Here is a 12,230-nt window from a genome sequence, read left to right as displayed (position 1 = left end):
AGCATTGCATCCACTTTTCAAAAATCTTGAAAAACTTTCAATCCCACCGAAAGAAACCCACCTTTTTTTCACTCATTTAAATCTTTTAGCACTATTTTACTTGCACAAATTAAGTTTCACCCAAAACTCCAATAATGTCTACTAAAACAAGCTCATGGGCATTTCCATGGCTTCTTCTCAACATATTTCTTATTCTTCACATAGTACTCTCATCCCACATACCACCAATAGTCCCTACATGCAGGGACAAATGTGGAAATTTGACTATCAAGTATCCATTTGGGTCGGATTTCGGTTGTGGGCATCCAGACTTTGCCAGATACATAAAATGTACCTCAGGTGAGCTCTGGTTCTCTTCTGGAACCGGAGCTTACACGGTCTCAAACATAGACTACACCACTTCCACCCTTGTCCTTACTGACCTTTTCATGTCAACATGTTCTTCCATGCAAAATTCTGGGAGCTTTCGCTTGGATCGGGCCAGCCCGTTTAGATTATCATCACAAGATATATTTATTTTACTAGGGTGCTCAAGGACATCTCCGGTGTTTGACCCAAATGAGGATTTGTGTGACACGGGTTCGGGCTTGCATCTTTGTAGGGGATTGTATTCTTGTGAAGGGATAAGTGGTATTGGATTGGAGCCAAATGGGCCTGTGTCTAGCTGTTGTGTTTATCAGCCCATTATTCAATATGGGTCAGGATATGGGCTGGACCTACCAAAACTACAATGCTCGTCTTATGCATCGATGTACGGGTTTGGTGGGGATGAGACGGATCCGATGAAATGGCAATTTGGTATATCTTTGGAATATAATGACTCGTATTATACAAAAACGTGTAAGGAGTGTGAGGCGAGTGGTGGTTTTTGTGGGTTCGCTGGTTATAAACAGTCTTTTTCTTGCATTTGTCGTGGTGGTGGAAATTCTACCACCAATTGCTATGGCCGAGGTAAATATAACTTTTTCTATACATTGCATACAAGTGTTAATAATGTTTTCTTTGTTTAATGACTTTGGCTAGCAATGAATCATATATTGTTTTTATTTGGATTTGATGTGGTTAGCTTATGCGTGGAGTGGGGCATGGAGACACAAAATTCAAACCAAAATAACATTTGGAGGTAAAATCAACGACCTTTTTACATCTCGTGGTTCAATAGTTTCAAGTTAGTAAAAAAAAAAGAAAAAGTTCTTTTTGTGTCATTTTATATGTTTGAAGCTCGAGTTACTTTGTCAAACATGTCAACAAAATATAAGTTTCGATTTGCAACTCTAAAAATAAGCACTTGTAATTTTAGCTACCAATTACATGCAACATATCCTATGTTTCTAAATTTGAATTTCTCTTCTTTTTGCAGGAAGTTTACTCTTTGGGTTGTTACTTCTCCTTTGAAATTTTTAGGAAATTGGTTATTTTATTTTGTTGGTTCAAGAAAGACAAATGTTTTGGGAGCTAAAACTCTTATAAATCAACAACAAATGAGTTTTTTTTTTTCATCACAATATGTACTTTAGAGTACTTTATATATTTGGATTTCCGTATGCTATATATAGTAGAGTATGGACTATGGTCGATAGATTCATAATTTCATATAATGTGTTTCAAAGTACTTGGTGTAACAGAATATACAGTATACTTATTTAGGAGTAGTATGAATGATGAATGAATATTTTTGTATCAACTGTATTTAGCATATTCATTTTGTAATATCTACATAAGCAACATTAGTTGATGGATCAGGTTCGCAATCATCTAGGATGACCTTTGTCTTCCAAATGCTTGTTTTGGACACTACCTCTCCCAGCCTTGTTACTTGACAAAATGATGTGAGGATCTATTTTGTGGTTAATAATTCATTCTTGGAAAAATATACCATCCGTCTATTTCCATTATATATGCCGAATACATACAGTTTACTAACATGTCTTTCCCTATTATATTTTTGTTTTTAGATGGGGTAAAAGATATATAAGGATGTTTGTATAGATGGAGATAAAATTATAGGATTTGAAAGATTTATAAAAATGTATAAAAATCTGTAAAAATATGATTTGACAAGTCAAAAACTCTTAAAAAAGTCCTTAGCATTGGAAATAACCTAAGGTCAATTATTAATGTATAACACTTTAAAACGCATTATTAATAGCCTAGAAAGACTATGAACAATGAATTTTATTTTATTTATTGCTGTTCAAAAAAAAGAAACTTAAAAATATAAATATTGGATTTTGCGTAGTGGTATAAATAATCTGCATCTTATCACTTTGTAGTCTCCATCTCATTTTTGAACATTTATATGGTTAAAGTCCTCCTTTTCCTATAATACTATGGTATCTTTTTTGGATGATTTGGTGCCGGAATTTTCGTTTTAAAATAATTATATCTATAACATTTTCATTATCATTTTGCTTTACGGAACGTGGGAAATCATCAATGTTTTAAAATACCGGTAAATACCGGCCGGTATTATCGATACCGGAGACTACGTTGGTATTTTAAGTCCGATATTTTTTCGGTATTTTCACTATTCAATACCGGCCGGTATTTTTAAAAATTAAATTTTGATTTTTTTAAAAAATTATTTTTATGATACTTTAATGTTATTTTTTGTTATTTGTGAACTTTAAAACCTATATTTTGTTATGAAATACATATTTGGTATTATTTTTGAGTAAATTATAATTGCATTTCGACTATTTTTGTTAAATTGTAAGAAGTTTTATAGGATTTTTACACAAAAAATATAATAAATTAAAAATAGTCGTACCGGCCGGTATTTCCAATAATACCGGAAAATTTTTTCACGCCGGTATAACTAAAATACCGGTTTTTAAAACATTAGAAATGATTAAAGTTGCTCTGCTCTGCAAGTTGACCTCCTTTTTTTTTATTTGTTTATTTTAGCTTGTATTTACTTACACTTCCCCTATTCATCATCACACCCTCTCTCTCTATATATATATATGAGCCCATTCTTATATAGAGTTCATTAATGGACTAATCACACCTCAAACATTATAATGGTATTCCCTTAACTTGTTACTTTATTTCTTTCTCAATTTTAAGTTCCGTGTTTAATTTCATTATCTGGGTAATAAACAAGATCCATTCTTCTTATTAATTAATTTATCTTGTGTTGTAAAGATTATATATATTTTTTAGCTAATTATATGTAAATTTTGCTTTTAGGGAAAAGGGAGTATGCAAATTATTTTGTTAAGATTGGGAATAGCTTTATGGGGTCTGTATATCATTGGAAGTGTGTCATCACATGATCAACCATTTTCAAAGATTTCAATACATGAGACTGTTTTTGCTCTTAATGATGCTGCTTATGCTAAAGCATCTCCTTTGGTTCTTGGATTAAAGGTAACTGTAGATATTATTTAATGTTTGATTAGTCTATCCATTCAATTTATAAAGTTATCTTTTTTGAACGGAATTTATAAAGTTATACTATTCGAATTATTATGATCGTATAGTTAGGATACATGTTTGGTTTCTTGTATATATTGTGTAGCCTAATTTGATTAGTGCAAGTTATTTTACCATGTATTCTTGAACTTTACATCCTCTGATATGCGAGATGATATGTACACAACAACTTCTTGCCATATACGATAATTGTATACTGATAGTTGAAGACTGGGCACTTGGGCAGAATGTAATATGTCACTAGTATATGTTGCGTATGGCCTTGTTTGGTACATACTACATATTCCCTCCCTTTTGCTATGTATGTATCTGACCTCATGTAATGTTGACATCCACGTCATAAAATAGACATGTGACCGGGTGAAGTTTAATATGTCCAAAAGGAAGTTTGTAAGTATGTACATACAATAGCAAACTAGCAAAGGCTGTAAAGTTTAATTCGCTGCTAAATAATTTGCCTTTTTGTTAATTATATACATAAGGTGTTAATTTTTGTATTCCTGTCAATTAATTTTATTTTGTGTGTGAATGTTGATGCTTAAACTATGTTCCAGGGTCAAACCTCTGAATGGTTGACTTTAACATTGCACAATCCAAACCCATCAGTTGATGACTGGGTTGGAGTATTCTCGCCTGCCAATTTCAGGTAGTTAACATGTAGCAATGGTTTTCTCAACATATATTTAGTGTTTTACCCGAATGTTTTCTTAAAGCTCTTATTTTCACTGTTTTTAGTGCTTCAACGTGCACCCCTGGCAGTTCGATGGTGGCTCCACCATTATTATGTACTTCACCTATTAAGGTTTGTTGATTTTCATGCCTTCATTGCTTGTGTATTGAGAAAGTGCTATGGTTAAACGAAATGTCGTTTCTTTTATTAGTTCCAGTATGCCAATTATAGCACTCCTAACTACAAAGACACAGGAAAAGCATCATTGAAGTTTCGATTGATAAACCAAAGATCTGACTTCTCTTTTGGATTGTTTTCTGGTGGATTATCAAAGGTTCGCTTTTGCTATCATTCCTCTTTTATTCCAAGTTTCTCCTCTAAATCCCTAACTAGTGGTTTAAATTGCTTGTGTAACAGCCAAAACTTGTGGCAGTTTCAAACTCGGTTGCTTTTGCAAGTCCAAATGCACCAAATTACCCTCGTTTAGCACAAGGAAAGACTTGGAATGAAGTAAGTTTACTTTCACATCACCTTATGTTTTGGTTCGTTTACTATAGAAAATAGCATATTGGTAATCACCTTACAGAGTGTGTAGTGTACATTCAAATAGTTCTTTAAGACATTTGTCCCAACATGTAAAATGTATAAATTCTTATATGCATTTTAGATGACTGTAACATGGACGAGTGGATATGGAATTGATGCAGCGGAACCTTTTGTTGAATGGGGTCGTAAAGGCGAGGAGAAGCAACGTTCTTTTGCTTCGACACTGACTATTGACAGAAGCAACCTGTGTGGTATGTAAATCATCTGCATACGTAAAACCTGATGTTACTTTGATCCCCTAAACTACAATGTTAAGAATGGAAAAAGCAATTTCTATTTCCTTACAATTCTTTTTTGAGAAATAAATTTATGCTTGATCTGATTAGGTTATGATCGCATGCAGGAGCACCTGCACGAACTGTTGGTTGGCGTGATCCTGGATTCATTCATACGGGATTCTTGAAAGATCTGTGGCCCAACTCAATGTATGTTATACAATGTTTCCTGTTTAATGTCAAAAATGGAACATTCTTGAAATAGCAACAATGGACATTTAAGTAACTTTGGGTTAAGAAGTTATCAAAAACGAAACATTGCACTTCTGATGGGACACAAAAACGGGAATTTGCAACTTTCACAGGATGTATCTGTATCAACTCCTTTTTGTCAATCTTCATCGTGCAGGTACACCTACAAACTAGGCCACAAGCTTTTGAACGGTTCGGTTATTTGGAGCACAGTTAACCAGTTCAGATCATCTCCATACCCTGGTCAAGCCTCTTTACAACGTGTGATCATTTTTGGAGATATGGGAAAGGTAGGTTACTGTTTCAAAATTTTAGTTTAGCTGTTTTCTGATTATTTGGTTAATCTTAGTACGATGTTAATTTATGAAGGATGAAGCTGATGGGTCAAACGACTACAATAATTATCAACACGGTTCACTTAACACAACCAAACAACTTATTGGAGACTTGAAGAGCTATGACATAGTCTTCCACATTGGAGATATCTGTTATGCCAATGGGTATCTCTCACAATGGGATCAATTTACTGAACAAGTGGAGCCAATTGCCTCTGCAGTACCTTATATGATAGCTAGGTATGTTTTCTTATGATCAATGATATGATTCTTGCTTAAAAACCCAGAAAACCGAGCATGGTATTTGGACATTTCAGTTTTTAGAAACCATAGTTCAGACCACTGTAATATTCCAAAATGTTTGGCAGTGGTAATCACGAGCGTGACTGGCCCAACTCAGGGTCTTATTATGAGAACAACGATTCAGGAGGAGAATGTGGTGTTTTGGCTGAGACTATGTTTTATGTTCCTGCTGAAAACCGAGCTAAATTTTGGTGAGCTATGTTAAGTATTTTCGGGTACAGAAAATTCTATGTAATCCTAAAACTTTAGTGTAATAAAAACTGAGTTGGTTTGCTATAGGTACTCTACAGATTATGGAATGTTCAGATTTTGTATTGCTGATACCGAACATGACTGGAGAGAGGAAACTGAACAGTATAAGTTCATTGAGCAGTGTTTTGCATCTGTAGATAGACAAAAGCAACCGTGGCTTATATTTCTTGCACATCGTGTGCTCGGTTACTCATCTACTTCGTTCTATGCCACGGATGGAGCTTTTGGGGAACCTATGGGGAGAGAGAGTCTTCAAAAGCTCTGGCAGAAGTACAAAGTTGATATAGCCATTTATGGTCACGCACACAATTATGAAAGAACTTGTCCTATTTATGAGGTACTTCAGTTTTGCACACGAATAAATCTAATTAACTTGAATACAATTCTAGTTATCGTCTTAGATACTTTATTGGACAGAAAAAAGGAGCAATTGGAGTTTTACCATTAGTAGTTGGTTTTTCATTGCAAATAACCACCATTTTGTGAAAATGCCAAAAGACACGATAGAAATTATATGTAAAAAGACCCTCGTACTGTTTCATCAAAGTGCAGTGTTCTTTTTGTATTTTCACGTCAAAAACCACAGAACAATGGTTTGAAAAGTTGAGCACTTTAGGCATAATTGTCAGCTAAGACATTTAAAGCCAAAATTAGCAATGTTTCCGAGGTTCGGAAACTTGGGTAAAGCTACCTGGTTGTCATGAAGCCCTTTGTTAGAAAAATCTTAATACAGGGCAAAACCGTAATTTAAACATTATTTAAATCCGTTTCTATGATCAGAATACTTGTACGAGTAACGAGAAGCACACTTACAAGGGAAGCTTGAACGGGACAATCCATGTGGTGGCAGGAGGTGGAGGAGCAAGTCTTTCGAATTTCGCCAACATTAACACTACTTGGAGTCTAGTGAAAGATGTCGATTATGGGTTCTTAAAACTCACAGCTTTTGACCATTCTAACCTTCTGTTCGAATACAAGAAGAGCAGTAATGGTAACGTTCACGACTCCTTTACAATATCTAGAGATTACAAAGATATCTTGGCCTGCACAGTTGATAGTTGCCCAACCAAAACTCTGGCAACTTAGCCTCAAACTTATGCTTCAACGGACATTTGACTTCAAATTACTACCTTATCTGTTTAATTATGTTTTTTGAGTGTACAATTCTCAGTTGGCCTCTATTTTTCCGAGCACAAGCTTTATATAAAGCGATCTTTTAAAGTATGGCATTTGATTGTACCTGTGGATCCAGTATAGTATGATGAAGAGATAGAATGATTTAAAGCTAGACTAGTTGCATAATGTTAAAACATTCGGTTGACATTTTGATTCTTAATTTGAGTGTTTGGAAACAAACTGTTATAGCTTTTTGATATTATTTTCCTCTTCCCAAGTAGACTTACGTGCTGTTTTTTTTTTTACTTAATAGACTTAATAATTAAAAATTTAATGTATTTAATCGGATTTCATATTCTTTTTTTGACTTAATAAATAAAAATAACCGTCAATTATTTATTTTTAGCTTAATACATTTAGACATTGAAAATCATATAATAAATTTCAGTCACATATTTTTCCCTTCATTTATTTTCTTTCACCGTCACCATCACAACAACTTGGCTCAATTTCCATATCCTAATCTTTTGGCTCAATTTCCATACCCTAATCTTTTTAAAAAAAATTATGGGATCATGATTCTTTTTATATACTGATGATACATGGAAATAAAAACCAATCGGATGATAAGTTGCGTCGCTAAGTCTTTTTGTATAAAAATGTAACACTTAAAAAACTATATTCACATACCTTGAAGTCATAATATTATTGTGCATCACCAATTTGACTTGCCAAGTAAAGAGTCACAAGTGTGAGAAAACTAAAAGTACTGAATGTAGATGATATAAATATGCATGTTTCTCGTTATCCAAAACAAAATGTTTAGTTGATTTAAATAGGGATTAATACTTCAAAATGTAAGCAGCTTTACATAGTTTGTCATTGTATATATGAAACTTAATCATGTGCATTATATGTAATGAACTTTCAAACCATATGTATTGTATATATATTCGGGGTATATGTGTCAATCACATAAGCTGCCACTTGTAAGTTTTTGATTAGTCGAATACATATAATGCACAAGATTTAAAAGTTCATTACATACAATGCATAGGTAAAGTCCGATACACATTATGATAATTCGAGTGAAGTTGTTTACATTTTGAACTACTAATCCCATTTAAGTATTGATCTTTTTTTTCAAAGGATTAATATTTTAAAATATAAACAACTTTACATGAATTATCATAGTATATATCGAAGTTTGATTATCTGCATTGTATATTACAAATTCTCAAATCATGTTCATTGTATGTGTGACAATCACATACAACAAATGTACATTTTCTCAAAGACTAAAAAAAGTACGAGTAGTAGACTAAAAAGTGAAGAAGTCATTCAACAAATGTGATCCCACAACTGTACACGTCACTTTAGGAAACCCACATGGACTACTACTGACTTGTCAACAAGCTAATTATTCATAGGTTGCTCCTTCTTCACCACTGATATAAAATCCACACATGGCCGCCATGTTGACTCTTGACTGTCTAACATCACACTCTGTGGGTCCCAGCCCTGACCCTACAACACCGACTATAGTTATTTCTATCACACACACCCATAACAGAAGAACCAAAACACCATAAAATTCAAACTATCAAAAATTTCTCCCAAGCAGAAGTCTTTATCAATTGTATTTAATTTCCAACACACAAATATCATTAAGTTTACATTCTTATATCTGGGCTTCCATATATTAAGAAAATCAAGTGGGGTGTGTCTGCAATGGCAAGAATTGTTCTCATTTTGTTATCCTTGTGTATAGTTTCTGCAAAAGCTGGCGACTTTTTAGAGAAAAGTCAACTCTTGGAGCTGAAAAAGGCCATTTTTGACCCACATAATATGCTTTCAAGCTGGAAATCAGAAAGCACAAATCAGTGTTCTTGGTATGGAGTCACGTGCAACTCACGTGGCAGGGTTTCTGAGTTAAGAATCTCAGGAGGTAACTTTGCTCATTCTGGCTCTTGCTTTAGTAATAAATACTCTCATTTTGCATTGCATGGTTTTGGGATTGTTAGGAATTGTTCCGTGTTAGAAAAAGGTAAATTTATAGGTGGGAAACTGTTGAATGTGTTTGGGAATTTTTCAGAACTTAGGGTTTTATCATTGCCATTTAATCGGTTTAGAGGTGCTTTGCCAAGTTCGATTTTCGGGTTAAAGAATCTTGAAGTGATTGATTTTGAAGGGAATTTGATCACTGCAAATTTATCTGTGATAAATTTTACTAGTTTGAAGAATTTGCAAGTTGTTAATATTGGGTTCAATAGGTTATTTGGAGAAATTTCTAGTACATTGTCAGAATGTAAGGATCTAAGTGTTTTGAATCTTGCTGGAAATAGGCTTGGAGGGTTTGTTCCTGATTTTCTTGGGAATTTTGTGAAGTTAAAAGTTATTAATTTCTCCTTAAATCGATTTACCGGGTCATTACAGGGTGATTTTTGGAGGAGGTGTGATTTTCTTGAGCATGTTGATTTTTCGGGCAATTTCTTGAATGGCAAGATTCCTAAAAGTTTCGGGAAGTGCAAGAATATAAAAACAATGTTGCTCTTTTCTAATAGATTTTTTGGTGGTCTTCCTTTTGAGCTTGGGAACCTTCGTGTGCTTGAAATTTTAGATGTTTCTAGAAACAGTCTTGTGGGTGTTATCCCCTCAAGTATCGGGAAATGTGTTAAGCTATCGGTTCTTGTTTTGTCTTCCGACTTTATAGACGATCATAAAGATGGTAACTTTTTTTCAGGCTCAATTCCTTCGGAAGTTACAATGTTGCCTACTTTGAAGCTAATTTGGGCACCAAGTTCGAATCTTGATGGTGAGTTTCCTAAAATCTGGGGAAAATGTCGAAGTTTAAGCATGGTGAATTTAGCTGCTAATCATCTGAAAGGAGAAATCTCGGGTGTTTTTGAAAATTGCCAGAATGTTTATTTTCTTAATGTTAGCTCGAACAGAATCAGTGGAGTTCTTGATGGAAATCTTCTGGTCCGTTGTATGACAGTGTTTGATGTTAGCAGAAATCTCATGTTTGGATCCATTCCTGAATTCAAGAATATTCCTTGTGGGAGTTTAAACAACTTGGAACAATTTGATCAAGGCGATGTTTATCTCTTCCATTTTGCTCATAAAACTCGAGTTGAAAGTCGTCTTCCCTTATCCCAATTTACGATTGCTATGATCCATGATTTTAGTGACAATAATTTCACAGGCTCAGTCCCATTGCTTCCCATAGTATCCAGATTAAGATCACATGAAAAAAAGGTGAAGCAGATCGATTATGCATTTCAAGCCGGTGGAAACAAGCTCTCAAGAGGTTTATTTCGTGATAATCCGTCGATAAACTGCAGTGATTTAAAGGGATTATTCATAAATGTGAGCAACAACATCATATCTGGTGGAATTTCCTCAAATGTTGGTGTGAACTGGGAATGCCTGAAGTTCTTGGATGCATCAAAGAACAAGATTTCAGGTCATATTCCTAAGAGTCTTGTTCATCTTAGAAACCTGACGGTTCTTCTTCTCAACAACAACAGATTATCTGGGGAAATCCCTTCTGGTTTTTTCAATCTTGAGTCTCGTCTGAAGTTCAACTTTTCTTTCAATAATTTTTCTGGATCAATAAAGATAGATCGTGATGCGGTGAACTGTAAAAGCATTATTGGTAACCCTTTACTTCATCGTTGCCAGTACTTTGCTTTGTCATCTATCCCACCACAAGAACCATGGCCTGTGGGTTTTGAGTCGCTAAACAGCACAGTATCATCAGATTCTGGTGGAAAAAAGAAGGGTATGAGTTCTTTTGAGCTAATACTGATTATAGTTCCATCAATCATTGTCGTGATTCTGGTAGCTCTTGTTATTGTTTATCTGTACTTTAGAAAAAGGAAACCAACATCAGAGGTTGCCTTAACCTCGCTTCCTTCTCGTCCTCCTGCTCGTCCTCATGGTCAACAGGAACCAGTTGTGGTTTTCAAGGAGATAGGGGTACGGTTGACTTTAGACTCCGTCGTTGAAGCAACCGGAAATTTTACTTCAAGAAACTGTATTGGTAGTGGTGGTTTTGGATCGACTTACCGGGCAGAGATCTCTTCTGGAACCACCGTAGCTGTAAAACGACTTACAGTTGAAATGTGCCAAGGGGTTCCTCAGTTCAACGCTGAAATTCGGAGTCTCGGAAGAATCCGGCATCCCAATCTTGTTACTTTAATTGGATATTATGCTAGTACATCGGAGATGTTCCTTATCTACAACTATCTTCCTGGAGGAAATTTGGAAAGGTTCATCCTTGAAAGACCTGCTAGGGATAAGGGATTGAAAGTTCTTCACAAGATTGCTCTCGATGTCGCTAATGCGCTTTACTTTTTGCATGATCAATGTAGGCCACGAATAATCCACCGTGATGTTAAGCCGAGTAACATTCTACTAGACGAAAATTTCAATGCGTACTTGGCAGATTTTGGGTTAGCTCGTCTTCTAGATGACTTTGAGACGCACGTAACCACAGGTGTTGCCGGAACGTTTGGATACGTGGCACCAGAATACGCATTGACATGCCGGGCATCTGAAAAGGCAGATGTGTACAGCTATGGAGTAGTGCTTCTTGAGTTGATATCCGACAAGAGAGCTTTAGACAAGTCTTTTTCGACTCAGAGAAATGGTTACACCATAGTCTCATGGGCGTTAATGCTTCGGCGAGAAGGGCGGCAAAAGGAGGTTTTCTCTGCCGGATTATGGGAAGCAGGTCCAGAAGACGTTCTTTTGGAGTTGTTGCACTTGGGGTTGCTTTGCAGTGCAGATTCCGTCACTGGGAGACCTACCATGAGACAAGTCGTTCGGAAACTGAGGCAAATTCAACCTGCTAGCGATTGTTGACTTACTGGTTCTTCATTTATGTTAGTTTTTAGTGCATATCTGATGAGTTAGTGCAACATTTATTAGTAATTTCTCAAATTTTAGTAATTTTGGCGTGTAAATGATAGAGTGTACTGATATGAAATCATCTATATGAAATTCAATGTGTAAATGGTTATGATTTCATTGATTTAT

The 12,230-nt window shown here is 35.1% G+C and overlaps 3 protein-coding genes across 3 annotated transcripts; all 3 read left to right on the top strand.

Moving 5' to 3' along the window:
* The first annotated feature begins 134 nt into the window (after positions 1-134).
* On the top strand, positions 135-1,585 carry LOC122610820. The gene is made up of 3 exons (XM_043783775.1): positions 135-951; positions 1,067-1,123; positions 1,361-1,585. The coding sequence occupies exons 1-3, from the start codon at positions 135-137 to the stop codon at positions 1,393-1,395; spliced, it is 909 nt and encodes a 302-aa protein (XP_043639710.1). The 3' UTR covers positions 1,396-1,585.
* A 1,355-nt stretch (positions 1,586-2,940) lies between these two features.
* Positions 2,941-7,446, top strand: LOC122578563 (probable inactive purple acid phosphatase 1). The gene is made up of 13 exons (XM_043750544.1): positions 2,941-3,026; positions 3,193-3,372; positions 3,993-4,084; positions 4,174-4,240; positions 4,320-4,442; positions 4,526-4,618; positions 4,776-4,905; positions 5,058-5,139; positions 5,339-5,471; positions 5,551-5,756; positions 5,885-6,010; positions 6,099-6,408; positions 6,852-7,446. The coding sequence occupies exons 1-13, from the start codon at positions 3,024-3,026 to the stop codon at positions 7,155-7,157; spliced, it is 1,851 nt and encodes a 616-aa protein (XP_043606479.1). The 5' UTR covers positions 2,941-3,023; the 3' UTR covers positions 7,158-7,446.
* A 1,294-nt stretch (positions 7,447-8,740) lies between these two features.
* Positions 8,741-12,225, top strand: LOC122578267 (LRR receptor-like serine/threonine-protein kinase RPK2). Its single transcript, XM_043750187.1, has 2 exons — positions 8,741-9,135; positions 9,931-12,225. The coding sequence occupies exons 1-2, from the start codon at positions 8,919-8,921 to the stop codon at positions 12,054-12,056; spliced, it is 2,343 nt and encodes a 780-aa protein (XP_043606122.1). The 5' UTR covers positions 8,741-8,918; the 3' UTR covers positions 12,057-12,225.
* Positions 12,226-12,230: the final 5 nt, after the last annotated feature.

This window comes from Erigeron canadensis, chromosome 8 (assembly GCF_010389155.1).
Source record: "Erigeron canadensis isolate Cc75 chromosome 8, C_canadensis_v1, whole genome shotgun sequence".
NCBI classification, from domain to species: domain Eukaryota; kingdom Viridiplantae; phylum Streptophyta; class Magnoliopsida; order Asterales; family Asteraceae; genus Erigeron; species Erigeron canadensis.
The sequence above is the reverse complement of the archived record's forward strand: the minus strand, read 5'-3'. Positions and strand labels throughout refer to the sequence as shown.

Bases quoted from the DNA above. Each gene is read 5' to 3' on its own strand.
- LOC122610820 (XM_043783775.1), top strand. From the start codon at position 135: ATGTCTACTAAAACAAGCTCATGGGCATTTCCATGGCTTCTTCTCAAC. The intron at 952-1,066 runs GTAAATATAACT...TGATGTGGTTAG, and splicing joins CACCAATTGCTATGGCCGAG to CTTATGCGTGGAGTGGGGCA. The intron at 1,124-1,360 runs GTAAAATCAACG...TTCTTTTTGCAG, and splicing joins AACCAAAATAACATTTGGAG to GAAGTTTACTCTTTGGGTTG.
- LOC122578563 (XM_043750544.1), top strand. The intron at 3,373-3,992 runs GTAACTGTAGAT...ACTATGTTCCAG, and splicing joins CTTTGGTTCTTGGATTAAAG to GGTCAAACCTCTGAATGGTT. The intron at 4,619-4,775 runs GTAAGTTTACTT...TATGCATTTTAG, and splicing joins AAGGAAAGACTTGGAATGAA to ATGACTGTAACATGGACGAG.
- LOC122578267 (XM_043750187.1), top strand. From the start codon at position 8,919: ATGGCAAGAATTGTTCTCATTTTGTTATCCTTGTGTATAGTTTCTGCA. The intron at 9,136-9,930 runs GTAACTTTGCTC...ACTTTTTTTCAG, and splicing joins TGAGTTAAGAATCTCAGGAG to GCTCAATTCCTTCGGAAGTT.